We start from the raw sequence: 14,356 nt of genomic DNA, 5'->3' as shown, positions 1-14,356 counted from the left end.
CATCTGACAGAGCATCTTGTACTGTTGTGAGCTCTACACTGTTTACAAATACTCCCAAGCTGCAGCTGCTGCTTCTACTAGTGTATCTCGCTATAGCAAAGAGAGGAGTAATTTCGAATATCCAGCGAAGGCTTTTTTTCCTTTTAAATACAATACTATATATACTACAGTGTTCTCTAGATCGGTTTTATAGCTCTCTCTACTTTTGGACTACACAGCAGAATAACAGGATTTTGTTACGAGGATATTTATTCCAACAAGAGGACAAAACCACCCACGCATAGCCGCGAAACATGTCTAACCCTGTTCAGTTTATGGATGAACTCTGCACCCCTGATTAGCAGGTGTTAGTTCAGGTTTACTCTTAAAAATTAAAAGACAAGGATTAAAAAAAAACTGTTTCAAAACCAAATGTCAAGTTTACTCTCAAATCCTCACTCTCCCCAAACACCCAACCACTACGCTAACAGCATAAGGTAGCAACGAACAACTTACCCACGCAAGCATTTAGAAACAGCCAGTCAGTCTTTTTCATTCTATTTTTTATTTGCTTTAGTTTTTTGAAGTCAACTTCAAGTTCTTCCTTGCTGCCAACAGCTCCAGCCAATTCAATTCTTTGGAAGTCCATTTTCACGTCGGATTCGCGTTTGGTTGTAGGCGGAGATCTTCTTTGGCTATTCCCACTACTACAGCTCCCCCTCCACCGAGCTCTGTCTTGCTCGTTTATGATTGAAGAAGCCTCGTCTGTGTCTGCCAGTTCTATTGCTTCGATGTTGTTAGGTCTAGGATGATCACACACAACGCATTTCCTGGCCTTCGCCCAGTTTTCGTATGTACAAACAGAACAAGTCCAGTGCTGAGCCCTTGTGTTCAGTTTATTTCTGTCATTATATTCCTCACACGGGTCAACAGAAAAAGGAACTGGTCTTGAACCAGACCCTGAAGACTGCGGGGACTCCGTGGGACTCCTGGTCCTACGCTGAGACAAGCACTGAGTACATCTTATCGCTCTTGGCCAGTTCAAGTACGTGCACATGTGGCACGACCATTTATTTGCACTTTCCATACTGTAAGATGATTTAACCCTTGGTCTTGCACTAGAATCTGGACATATCAAAGGACTACTCCCTCCTTCGGTGCTTGTAGGATCCCAGTCTCGACCAATATCACTTGAACCACTTTTAAATGGATCTTCCGTGATAATTGTTCCACTAGGCCTCTGAGCACGACACATGGTACATTTGATTGCAGATGGCCAATTTTCGTACGTACAATACTCACAAGCCCATTTAATTCCACGCTCTGTCATCATGCACTTCTTGAAATGAACTGCGTCAGGCAGAAAGCTAAATAATCAGAATACATCGTTAGTACGTAATTGCATACAAGCTCTGTTTTCAAAAAAAGTCTCATAAATGAATTGTAACCCACTTGATGCGCACTGCACCGAAAAGTACGAAAGTTAAGCTGGGCGAGTGGACAATCTTTATCTCCTTGATAGTATTAGGACACTGTGTGGGTGTGGGATGCTGTGAGAAGGACAAGACTTGAGCTAAATGACTAATGCTCGAGCCACTTAGATGCTGAATTCAGGATTTCCTACTGTGGGAAAGAAAATGCAGTCCTGCATTTCAGGAATTTCTTACGTTTGGACAGAGGTTTCCAAAGACATTCAGAAAACAGATATTAAGCATGGAGAATAGTGAAACAGAGACCAGTGAGGTTACAGAAACAGGTCACAAATATTAAATTCTTGAAGTAAAACTCAATATGAATACAGCAGTACTGGAAAGAGGACACAAAGTCTAAAATCCGTACAGCCAGTCATCACAGGGCTGGAAGGAAGAGCTGTATCGGGTAGGCAGTTATACCAGTAAGCAGTTCTTTTGGATTAGCAAGCTGTAGGAGTCGACGTAAAAGGCACACACTTGACTTTTTTTTAAAAACACGTGCTTAACCAAGACTAGGCCTTGATTCGACACCACTCACAGCAGATGTGTTATGAGGTTAAAGTAACGCCCACAAGCAAGCTCAAGCTATGTGTGCTCACAAGCCAACGCAGTGCTCCCATTCTACAGTCCAGATTTCAATCTCAACTCACTTTTTCTCTACTGAAGAGGAGAGTCCGTCTTCATGCTGGCTCAGACCTTTTCCTCAGATTGCCAAATATGAAGGATGACACTAAGCAGGTAACTATTCCTGTAAACAAAATGAAAACAGACTCATTATGGGTTTCCTACTGGACCTGAGTAACCAGAAAGTTAATTATTAAATGCCACACCTATTCTGATCACAATTTACGTGTTTAAACTCAGCCATGGCCTGCTAATACTAACATACAGACTGGCTAAAATAAATCAATGTTTGAGAAGAACACGAGCAATCAGTTGATCCGCTAAAGAACTAAATGCAAACAACATCAAAGTCACCCCAAAACATCCCTGAACACTCTCAGTGGAAAACAAAACTGAGGATGGGGAGGAAAAAAGCCTCAGTCACCATCAGTTGGTATAGAGGTCAAATGGGGGTAAAGACTAAGACAGGCAGATAAAGGGTAAGTAGAAAAAAGCAGATCGTATGGTCTCTCCCCTCTTACTACAGCATTGCTACCTGACATACAGCCATCCTTTATATGCTATTTTGACGCACACAGAACTATTCAAAAAACAAGTTTGTCATATCAATTGACTGACAGCTCTCACGTTCACCACACTGAAACTCTCTTGGTTAATAAAAACGCCCAGAATCCAGTACCACAAAACCTTCAGTTATGCAACGGGATCAAATCCAAATCTGGACAGACTGAACCCCAGTTTATACCTTTTCTCCTATTAGGAGATGCTTTACCAGCGAGTCCATTCTTCACTGCAATGCCTTCGCCACCACCCTGACCCACCAAGGCACAGTTAAACGGCCACCCTGATTTGTCAGCGTCAGGCTGTCAGAGAGGCACATCCGTGCTCTTTCCCCCCCAACTATTATTCTCGCTGCCTCCCTTCCGTGGATCCCAGCAGGCAGCAGTTTTTTCCAGCAGCTCGACCCTGATGTATGCACCAGATCAGGTGGCTGCACGATCGAGGGGCTATCGCATGGCCAGGAGAGAAGAGAGGACAGGCCGAGCCTTTCCACAGCAATCCGTATTTATGGCACGGGAAGGCAGATGAGCAGCCAAGAACCCACAAAGCTTTTTCCAGAAAGCTTGGGTTCTACCACTACTTGTTTGAGCAGCCTGCAGAGCACTCCCCTCCCACCTACACGTCATAAAACTGTGTTAGGCTACGGAATGTGCTGTGAAGGCAGTTCGGCTGCCTACTGCTTCCCCTCCGTGACTTGCTCAGAGAAGTTCATGCCCACTCTAAGAGGAGAAAAGTAGAAAAAGGAGGAACAAGATCATACCGGGGTCCCCATATCTGTACAGGGGTAAAAGCCACGTAACAAGAACATGAAGTCAATGCTACTGAAGGCATTTTCTTTAAAGACTTTTCAGAAATTTGTAGGGGAAAAAAGCATGTTTCTCTATTCCAGAAAAGAAACTAAGGCTTTGCCAAAGCAGTTCCAAAACATAAGCATACTTAATTTACCTTTTCCGTTTGGTCAAGGGTTTCCCCACCACCACCACCACTCGTGAAACATACTTTTTAATGACTTTAACGTTTCTTAAATAAGTTTATTCTCTGTATAAGCAACAAAGCTCTGAGACAGTAACGTTTTATAGTTCTAAAGACAGTTGAAGGCGGTTTTCAGAAACGAGTATGAAGCAGCATGCTGCCGGCGCACCTGCCACCACCCCACGTGCAAAGAGCTGTTTTGCCTGGGCTGTGAAGACCAGAAAGCTGCTGCTCAAGTAGTTCAAAACCCAATGCAAGTTTGGGAACACTTTCTACACAACCTGAAGCTGGTATGTTGAGTTGTTTTTTCTTTCCATCTCAAGTCAGACCGGCGTACAGTACGTGATGAAGCTGTGACTGGAACATCATGAGCCCTAGTTTGTACAGCCTTAAACCCAGCAGCTCCCCTTGCAAACAAATCCCAACCCGCATTTGGGACAGAAGACAAAACACCGTGCATCTTGCTGACATCAAGGCTAGAAAAAGACTGATACTCAAGGGGCTGGCCACAAAAATGCTCTAAATAAATACGGAGATGTTGCTTATGAAACTAAATAACACAATACACTGGGTTACAGAAGCCAAAACTTCTGAGATATGAGCTCACAACCTCCAAACACAAGGCCTCCAGTTATTATGAAGTAGGAAGACAAAAACATTCAGTGGAGCAATGCAATTTCTCTGACAGCTCTGCCAATACCCGCTACAGCAGTTAAAAGAAAAATGCAGCACTTCCACAGAGCAGTTTTTTGGGTTTCCATCTAGGCATGACCCCCGGTGGCACACCCATGCCAAGACCACCAGAGCCATCGGATTTACCGCTGTTACTGACCGCCGGCAGGCACTGCGCGGTTCAAACGCTGGCACATTTTCTCAGAATTACTTCTTCACCACTCTGTCTTCAAGCAAGCTTGTTGTTTTGGATTCTGCACAGAGGAGAAGTTGAATCATGCAGCACCTCCTCTGGCAGAGAAGGAGCGCAGCAGTGACCAAGAGGCACAGGTGCGTGCCTCAATGTCCAAAAAGCATGAGCAGGCAAGAAATTAAAACCCGCAGAACTCCGAGCAAGTACCAATTGATCGGTACATGGAAAGCGTGCTAAATACACTCTGGACAGACTACCAGAGTAACTCAGTACGTTAAAGAGGACAATATTAAACTATTATTAAATCAAATGACAAAAAAAATCACAGCAGTGACAGACTACCTTTTCATTAAATAAGGCCAGTCAGAAAAGGTCACTTTAAAAAAATAATCAGAAAATTTTGCTTTGTTTCAAGAATGCTCTTGTTTTTAGGTGTATGGGAAAACACAAACTGGCATGCAGGAACTGGAAAAAAAACGTCAAGGCTTAAAAAACAAATTAAGGCAGGACGGACCTATATTCTCCATGACATAAGCCAACTATTCATGGCATCCAGAAGTTAATTCTCCTCTGGCTCAAAGAGGGACCAAGGCAGGACTCCATGCCACAGGACGACAGAGCCCCTGCCAACCAGCCGGCCCGCCCCGTGAGCCCTGCCTGCACCGCAGGCTCCTCACTGGGGTGCTCAGAGCCCACCGCTGCTGGCAGATGCCCTGTGTAATTGTACCAACAGATCAGTGCTCCCACCTGAGCTCGTTTTGCTCCTGAGTGAGGACTTCCAAAGACAGCTAGCTTCACTCTGTACTTACAGGTAAAAGGAGATAGCACCTCACGCCTTCAGCGAGACATCCGAGGGCACCCCAGCCCAAGAGAGCTGCCGCTATGCTCCTAAAAGGAAACCTGCGTTTATTTTGGTTTCAGAACTCTGTGAAGCAACTTGTTTGGAAAACCACACTCACACACACACACATCACTCCTCTAATCAAACGCAGAATCTATTAACAGCGTACGAGTGCAGATATAACACCTTCCACACATCCAACCACAAAAAGGAGTGGGGAGAAGCAGGGCTGCAAGTCTAAGCAAGAGATCAAAGGGCACTTTCGCTGACAGTATTCTTCGTGTGCTCTGAAACGTGGCATTTAAATGCAGGTCTGCTGAGAAAGAGCCTCACTCTGACAGCTGTAGCTGTTGACTAACAGCTGGATAATGCTGCTGTGAAGTTTATACATAAATACATGCTAACAGGATGGACAAACAGCCTTCAGAGGAATTGCCTATGATTAACTCCGCATAGTCTGACACATTTACGGAAATGCTCCCCCTTTTACGTCACTGCCTCAAGTTCTTTTTCAGTTACCTGTAAAAAAATTGCCATAGTTCCTAGAAAGCTGAAGTTGATTTATACACAGATAAGATCTCCAGTTAAAGCTGTCGAGGGAAAACACGCTAAAGCCAAGTATCTGGGCCATCATCACACATGGTTATGACAAAATGTCTTAGTCTGAACTCCGACAGCTGCGGCTGGCTTTGTCATGTACAACCGCAGAGCACACCTAGGGGTAACGCGATGACTTTGAGCCAGCTGCTCACAAGAGGAAAGGACCCAATGGTTCTGACTGGGCTGCTTACAGAAGGACATTTACAAACACTGCCGCTCTGTTGTGCGCTCCAGCAGGGGAATCTTCTCAAAGCCCACAGTAACCTGTACCAAGGGCCTCTTCAAACAAAAAAAGTTGCCAATTTTTTTTTTTTTTTTTACAATGCAGCCAGTGGGAAGGTCTAGAGGATTAAACACAGCTGTACATAATAAGCTTCAATCAAGAAGGAAATTTGTTTCTTTTTCAAACTTCTAAAAATCACTAAAAAGCTTCTTGACTATTTCTTGCATACAAGACATTCCACCTAGCTTTCTATTTAAAGGTTGACTTTTGTTATCTGGGTCCAAGAAGCCTTGTGAAATACCACACTGTCCATACACTTCAGAAAGAACACAACCAATTTGAAATTTATTGTTATTTCAAAGTACCAACAACCATTGTTCACATGCAATTTGCCTTGGCTGATTTTTAAGGTGGAATTTTATTGACGCTTCCTTTTCTTACGTCACTACTTACACTTCTGCCCTGTTTTTTTCCCTACCACCTTCAACTATTTGCTATTCTTGCACGACGGTTTTCCCAAGCATTCAGCTTGAAGCTCAACAGATCATTATATTAGAAAGAAAAATCCTTTGAACCTAACTAAGCTTCTATAGTTTAACGGAACAAACAATAGGTGCCATTGTAGTCCCTGCAAATTAGATATTTTTTTTTAAATGACCTTGTCAATGGGATAACCAAATGAGATCGGTATTGAACCTGGAAGCTCAGCAATCAAGGCAATGACTATATATTATACCAAAGAACAAAAGAATTACTGCAAAGTCACAAATGCAGAAGCATTTTCTGTATCAGGCTGGATACGCTCTGAACAAGGACTTCAACAAGTAAGCACAGTTTGTTCTGGTTGTTAGGGCAGCTCTTTAAAAAAGAAAGGACGTTGTCCCAAACAGATCAGCTCAAAGGACAAAAAAGAAGTCTTGCATCATGTTGGGAAGAGAGCAGTGAAAGCTTTCTGCCCTGAGGTGGGTTTTTTGGCAGACCGGCTAGGCACCTTGCTGAGAACACGCGCTGGCCATCCACGGAACAGGCAGCAGGGCCTGGGCTCTCCCCAGCACAAAGCCGACTGCGGACGTGAAGCACGAGGCAAATTACAGACTGCTCCCACCCTCATCCCCACGAGGGCACTGCTTTGGGAGCACACAGGGACAGCCCTGGCTCCCCCAGTGCTGGAGCTATTCGGTCGCTCCCGGAGGAGGAGGAGGAACGCTGCCGTCTTCAGAGGCATCAGCGAGTCAAAATGGGCACAAACCTCACTTCTGTTAAACACCACCAAATCCTTGCCATGTAAGTGATGCCACCTACAACGTACATCAGTGGTGGGAAAAAAATGCTTGGGTTATAAGTGAATAACTATTTACAATTTAGTATGTTAGAACTCATTCTTCTTCAGTTTTTTATAGGCTAGGCTGTCAACAAATATTCTAACCTGCAGACCTGAGCTATGACCTCAACCTCACCCCCTTTCATCTACTCCTGTAAGCACGCAGTTGAAATCCAGACGACGTGACCTTACGCAAACACACTACAGAAACGCAGCTCTCTTGACCAAAAGACATTCTGAGAAGCTGTGACTTCTAAAAACATTTAAGTCTGTTCACCAAGCAAATGCTGACAGGCTTCGCTTACAGCTACATCAACATGAAAGCAGTGTTCGGTTATGGATTCACATCTCATTGCAGAACATCTCAAGTCGACTTTATTAGATATTTACCATATTCAGAAAAATCATTCCAACTTTGCTCCATCTTTTCAACATTCTATTCACACTTCCCATCCAACTCTTGCCATTTCAAATAAGCCTTAAAGCCTGACTCCCTGTAACCAAGAGAATTTAACGTGCGATGATGCCTCCTTCTGCAAATGCAGTAAGAAGGAGAACAGCTGGGAAGTTACCCATCTTAAGAGACACAGAAGTGGATAGTGAACTTTAGGTTCAAATGTAAGCCCAACTATACACAGACTCTTCCGCAGGCACAGAAACGCCGTTCCAGCCCTAGCAGACGTGTGACAACGCTATGCGCTCACTCCTCTTGCCTTTTTATTTAAGTTTACCCCCAAAGCACTTTGCGCTCTGCAGTTAGCCCTGCTGTAGGATTTGCAAAGTAAATGCTCCCATTGCATTTGTTACTGAACTCCAGAGGGTCAAAGTACGTATCCCTCTATTAAATTTGTGACTAGATAGTAAGAAAGCACTCGCTGCTGAAAACAAGCTCTAAGAGACAATAGCAGCGGCTCACAACTCAGCGCTCTCACATTTCAGGAGAGAGTTACATTTTTCTTTGGTTGGTTTTGGTGGTGGTGGTTTGGGGGGTTACACGTGTGCATTTCTGGTTTCTTTTTTTTTAAAATCTCAGTTAACAACCGTTTAAATGAGATGTTGCCACACGCTAGGAGGGACTAAATACAACTCTTACTTAAAAACCAATACCATTTGGTAAAACACGAGTAAGCAGCTCAACAGTTACATAACACATGGCATCTCCCCCGTAACACTAATCAAAACCAAGCAAGCAGACTCAAAATAATGAGCTCCAACAGAAAACTCACATAAATACAGCCATCAACATTTAAAGCATCTGATCACCACAAACAGGCAGCAGCAGCTGAATATGGACTCAAGACGTACAAATACAACAGATATCCGTAATAAAAATGCAGTCTTTAAAACTGTTGCTTTACAACGCTTGCATCAGACAAAGTACACAAGCTGAACGAGAGGCTTCTTTCTAAAAAGCAGGGTCAAATACAAGAGATGGTTTATCTGTGTTTAGACTATATGCCTAAAACATGAGGCTCATTTTTTTTGTTTAGATCTCAGCCACCCCTGCATAAGATGAGGAAAACCAGATGTCACGCTCTGAACAAAAACACGCTGCGAGTCAGACATCAAAACTTAAAGACACTTAAACCTGGCCAGCAACCGAGGAATATTCTATTAAAATTTGTGCATCTGACATTCAGTTCTAGTAATTATCCTCTGGACCTCCCTAATCGTGGTTGACCATAAATTAGATCACGGCTAGATGCAGACATTCACCATTTGGCGGAGAAAAACCATCTGCCTCCAAATGAAAGAAGGAAACGCACTCTCAACATCAGCCATTGTGTAGTTTCCTCCTAATTAATGGCAAGCCACTTTCACATACAGTTCGGGACTGTCTTTGGTACACACATTTGCAACTGGGCTAGTTTTTATGACTTCAAGTTCTAGCACAAAAAAACATACAAGCCATGCTCGCTGTTCTATCCGGCTCTTCTTCAGCTATTGGCTAGACAGCAAGGTGTCAGAGAAACACACCAAAAAGAGCTCTAACATCACAGCACGCATAAGGACTTCAATAACAACATTTGACCTTCTGTACAAGTAGTATCTGCTTTTTTTCTTTTTAAATAAACATTAGCAATCCTTATTTTGCTCACAACACATACCCAACGAATCAAGCAAGATACTCAGCTGCTGCACAATTTCAGAGCCACAGCCCCAAAGCAGTAAGCCCCCTGCTTTCGGGGAGTGGGGGGCAAGGGTGGGAGTAACTCACTGCCAGAGATAATACTGAGCAACCTTCCTGAAGTAAATCCTTCACAGCCCACGAGGTGACAATTATTTTTATCCCTGCCAAGCTGCAGAGGTCAAAAATAGGTAAACAGCCCAGCGGGCCTTCCCAGTGCTTCAGCATGATACAAGTTCGCTTCTTGATGAGCACAGGGTAAGGGGAAGCCTCTGCAGCCAAAACCAAAGCCCCCAGGCCCATCTGACAGCAGAGACCTAAAGGACAGCCAGACACTGCTGAGACACCTATACAAACCAACCTTGATTCCCCCACCAGTCTGAAATAAAAACTGGAGGCCTGGCACAACAATGAGCCCCTCGATACTCCCCAGCTCATGGCACCACGCAAGACACAGACCTGCAGGTGGAAGCTGCTCCAGGGGAGCGCCCAGGCAGCAGCAGGCAAGGGATGCCACAGCTCCCTGCGCAGATGCTCACCCCCCCTTGGATAACAGGGAGAATGGAGATGAAAAACACTTTCAAGCCCAGCAGTCTGGAAGAAGTAAAAGTCACCACTAACGCGCTTATGGTCCTTCTAACCACAAGAGATTCTCTCGTAAACCCACAGTCACCTTCACCAATTTATTTATTTATTTTTTTTTTCAGAATTATCTGCACTTATCAGACCTGTGAGTCATTTTTCTCCCTAGATGCCCAACTGACCATGGCCAAAAGCATCACGGTTTTCAAATGAATGGACCTAAAAAAGTAGGTGTGACTTCACAAAGCCATTAAATGACTACTACATGGTAGTAGTTCTAAGCTAGTGAAAACAAAACAGAGCACTCAAGTTTATTTTTCTTTCCAGAGTCATGTAAACCATGGCTGTGACAATTTTCACGTTCCAGATCTTGAAAAGAAGCTGGCGAAGCACCAACAAAACTTAAAGGCTTCTCAAAATCTCTAAGCTCCCCAGTAACTCAGACCTTTCTGTTTCACTGAAAGCTACTCAAGAATAGATGCTAAATCGAGTCAAAGAACCAAGAGACAGGATTTCTAAACCTTAGTATTCGCTGACAAAACGACGGCAAGCACAACCCACATAAATGTCACTGCACACTGGCTCGTAGCGTTGCAGGGGGAGTTCCAGCCTCTTCGCTCACAAGTGCCGGTTTCAGGAAGAAGCGCTCTTCACACTAACGGCGGGCACAGGTCCAGCCCTGCAGCCCCCTGCACGGGGGTTTCACACCTGGTATCCAGTCTGTACCCAGCCTTCATTTCTTCTAAGGGTTTTTGGCTCAATTCTGAGCTAAGACTTGAAGACGGATGTAAATTCTGTGCCTTCTCCAGCATTTGTCTTAAAAGTACCAGCTGTTGTTATCCTTGTTCTAAGAAGAAGCAGGACAGATACGTCAGGATACACTCAAATAACCAAAGGAAACACCGCCAACTTATTTATGCCTGCTGTGTAGTAGAAGAAGCAAAGAACTAGAAACTTGTCTGTTCTGTAGACAAGATGCTCTGCACACACCAGGAATTCCCCCGTTCTTCCCAGTGTATTACACTTCCCATGTTCTTTGATTAAAAATAAATAAATAAAACCTACAATTGCTTCCACCTTCCTGAGCCAAGGTCAACCCCCCTCTTGAAGAGGCTTCTCCGAACTTCACTCATCCCCTACTCCACTCCATCCAGGCCTCCTCCCCTCTGCTCTTCACCGAAAGAAGTTTTTTTGCATAAATGGGACAGCAGCACAGGAAAAAAAAAAGTTCTTTTTCGAGAAGTGGCAGGTAGATACAGCTGCAGTTTGACTACAGAGCTTCTGAAAACCTGCCTGTGCCACAGAAGAAGGAAAAAGGAAATAATTCAAATTATTACACACTAATCGTTGCTCTAAAGTATTTGCTGTTAGACACCAAAGGGATGAGTCCTATTATTAGCCTTGTGTTTCAACAAAGTTCCAGAAGAACCAACCACATATGTACGAGAGCCTGTGCTTCAGCAACTGATGATCCAAAAACAAATAAAAATCCCCCAAGTTGATAAGTCTCACAGTCACAAAAATCAATCCAATTCTCTGCAATTTAAAGCAGTGCCAGCTACACAAGGAGTGCTATGAAAAAGCATAAGCACCAGGAAAATACCTGAAATACAAACAACTATCTTCTGATTAAGATCTCAGACATTTTCTGTTTAAGGTATAGCAAATTCCATTCAACTGACATCGCAGAGTTATAATTGCCTGTTACTTAACTGATTTTACCAGGCTATGCCATTTGACAATGGAAGTAGTAAGCTCTTCATGAGCTGTGTTTAAAAAAAAACTAAATCTCTTTCCAACTTTTCCCCATTCCCCTCTTCATCTGTAGTACTACTTTAAAAAAAATAAATTAAGAACTCTGTTATGGTCCAGCCAGCCATTTCCAGCTGCCAAACTAAAGTTTAGTTCCATTTTAGTAACAGGAGGCTGGAATTATAATTCTTACGGTCAAAATGAGGATTACTTGTTGACATAAGTGTTGACCAGCTCAAAATAACCCAATCTTCACAAGAGACGGTACGTCGTGATGAAGGATGCGCTGATCTGAAGTTCCACATTATCTCATCCCTGATACCGCAAAGAGAAACCTTAGCGCCCACGTCACTACCACGTGAAGGAGCCAGTACACCGGGGTGTCTGAACGTACATTTCATTATTTGACCAAATATATTAACAATAGCTTCCCATACAATCAGCAAAGTATTTTCCACTTCCATTTCTGACTTATTTGTGGATCTATCTTGCAAAGAACACCAAAGATAGATGGTATTTCCCACCCCCAAGGAATTTACACATTGAATTACATAATATTAACATGGCCACACACGAGTCTAAATAAAACTGGAAATGCCTTGACCAATTTTAACTAGTCTCCAATTTAAGTCATGCCTCTGCGATGAATCCCATTGACGCTTCTATGCCACTCAGCATTCCAATTAAATTAATATTTTTAATTATACTTCTGAGAAAATGTTAATGGATACAACTCTACAATAACAGATTACGGCCTCATCAGTCACCTCCATCCGCCTGTCTTTATTTAAGCAGCGTAAAAAAAAAAAAATAAAGGTAACAACTTCTTTTTTCTTCAAGACAAATACACCACAGAGTTAGAGGTTCCCAAATCCTACAGAGCACAATGCATCCAGAAGCATTGGTAAGTTTCAAAGCTCTGACAGACTTAAGTCAGAGATGATCTTTACATAGGGATGCATGCTAAGACATCAGTTCAGGTTGGGCTTAGGAGGGAGGCGAGTAAGAGACTGCCTGAACGCTCCCTGCTGCTTACATGTTCTCCCCTCCCTAGTTAACCACTTTGGGAAACAAAAATTGGCTTCGCGAATCTATTCCGCAGTCACCAAGGACAAAAAACACTAGATGAGCAGAACGAAGAGCAGAATCAAGTGAGACAGACCCCTCCTGAACTCCCGTTACGGCGTTCCGCTCGTAACAACACGCGCTTTAAAGACAGCGAGCGCTGGCTGGACAGGAGACCAAGGCAGCGCAGAGCGGACCCTTCACCTGTCCGCGCCGCACGCCGAGGCGTTACGCTCCCACACAGCCTCACCAGCACAACCAGCAGGCACCCAGCGGCTGCCCGAGCGGCGCACAGAGCCCGACACAGCCCCGTCTGCTCCCGGGGGCCGTCCCCGGGCATTCCACGGGAACTTTTCCCCATTGAGACGCCTGGAAGCACCGGGTGCCCCCCCTCGGCTCCCCCCCCTCCGGGGCTCACCTCAGCGGGCTGGGTCCTGCCGCAGGCTGCGATCGTGACGGCGGGGTCGTGCGGCGCGGGTCACCCGGGCTCCCTCCTCTCGCTAACTGAACTTTCTTTAAAAAGAAGGGAAAAACAGCTTGGGCTCAGAAAAAAAAAATAAATAAATAAAATAAAAAAAAATCTATTCTGAGGTAATTCGCGCAGGTCGCGGTGCTGCCGACCCCACCGCCGGGTCTGCCGCCGCCACAGGGCTGCCGCCGCCCCCCACCCCCCAAAAATCCCCCAAAAAACAGCAATAAAATAAAATAAAACAGCAGAAAGCCTCCCCGGGGGAAGGAAGCAGCCCCGGCCTGCCGCTGCACGGCCCCGGGGCCCCCTTCCCGAGCCCCGGGGGGGGCTCAGCGAGGCCGGCCCGGCAGCAGCCCCCTCACCTCCCCTCCCCTCCCCGCCCCTCACCTCACGTCGCCTCGCCTGGCCCCGCCGCCCGCGCCGCTCCCCCCCGGCCCGCTGGCGCGGCGTCCCCCCCCCCCGCTCACGCCATGGTTTCTCCCAGCGCGGCGGGCGGCCGCGGCCGCGGGCGGTGCCACTCGGTGACGGAGGGGGGGGAAGTTGTAAAAGGGGGGAGGGGGGGGCAGCCCCCGCCGGCCTCCTCTAATGGCGGCGGCCCGGAGCAAAATAAACCCCCCTGCGGCCCGCACGTCAGCCCGGCCTGCCCGCCTGCCCCGCGTCTATTGGCCCAGCGCGCGGCCTGGCCCCTTCGCCAATCAGCGCGCGGCTCTTTGGGGAGAGCGGGTGATGTCATCCCCGCCGCTGGGGCCGCCTCCGGGGCGGGGTGCGGGGATGCCGAGCCCCCGAGCCCCGCCCCCGCCCCGCCCCCGCCCCCCGCATCTCCCTCACGGCGCCCGCGGCCCTGAGGTGAAGCTGCGGGGGATGCCGTCGGACGTGGCCGCAACGTCCCCGTTGTTAAAAAA

General features: G+C 45.8%; 1 protein-coding gene across 1 annotated transcript in view; it reads right to left on the bottom strand.

Annotated features, from left to right (window-relative positions):
- ZRANB1 (zinc finger RANBP2-type containing 1) overlaps window positions 1-14,100 on the bottom strand; it is a 41,070-nt gene extending 26,970 nt beyond the window's left edge. The window contains exons 1-4 of the mRNA XM_083843917.1: window positions 13,842-14,100; window positions 13,404-13,498; window positions 2,102-2,199; window positions 496-1,346 (exon numbers count right to left, since the gene is read on the bottom strand). Of these exons, the coding sequence (XP_083700043.1) occupies window positions 496-1,312 (817 nt within the window). The 5' untranslated portion in view covers window positions 1,313-1,346; window positions 2,102-2,199; window positions 13,404-13,498; window positions 13,842-14,100. The remainder of the gene's footprint in view (window positions 1-495; window positions 1,347-2,101; window positions 2,200-13,403; window positions 13,499-13,841) is intronic.
- Window positions 14,101-14,356: the final 256 nt, after the last annotated feature.

Source organism: Anser anser, assembly GCF_964211835.1.
Source record: "Anser anser genome assembly, chromosome: 7".
NCBI lineage: Eukaryota > Metazoa > Chordata > Aves > Anseriformes > Anatidae > Anser > Anser anser.
This window is presented reverse-complemented; position numbering and strand designations above follow the sequence as displayed.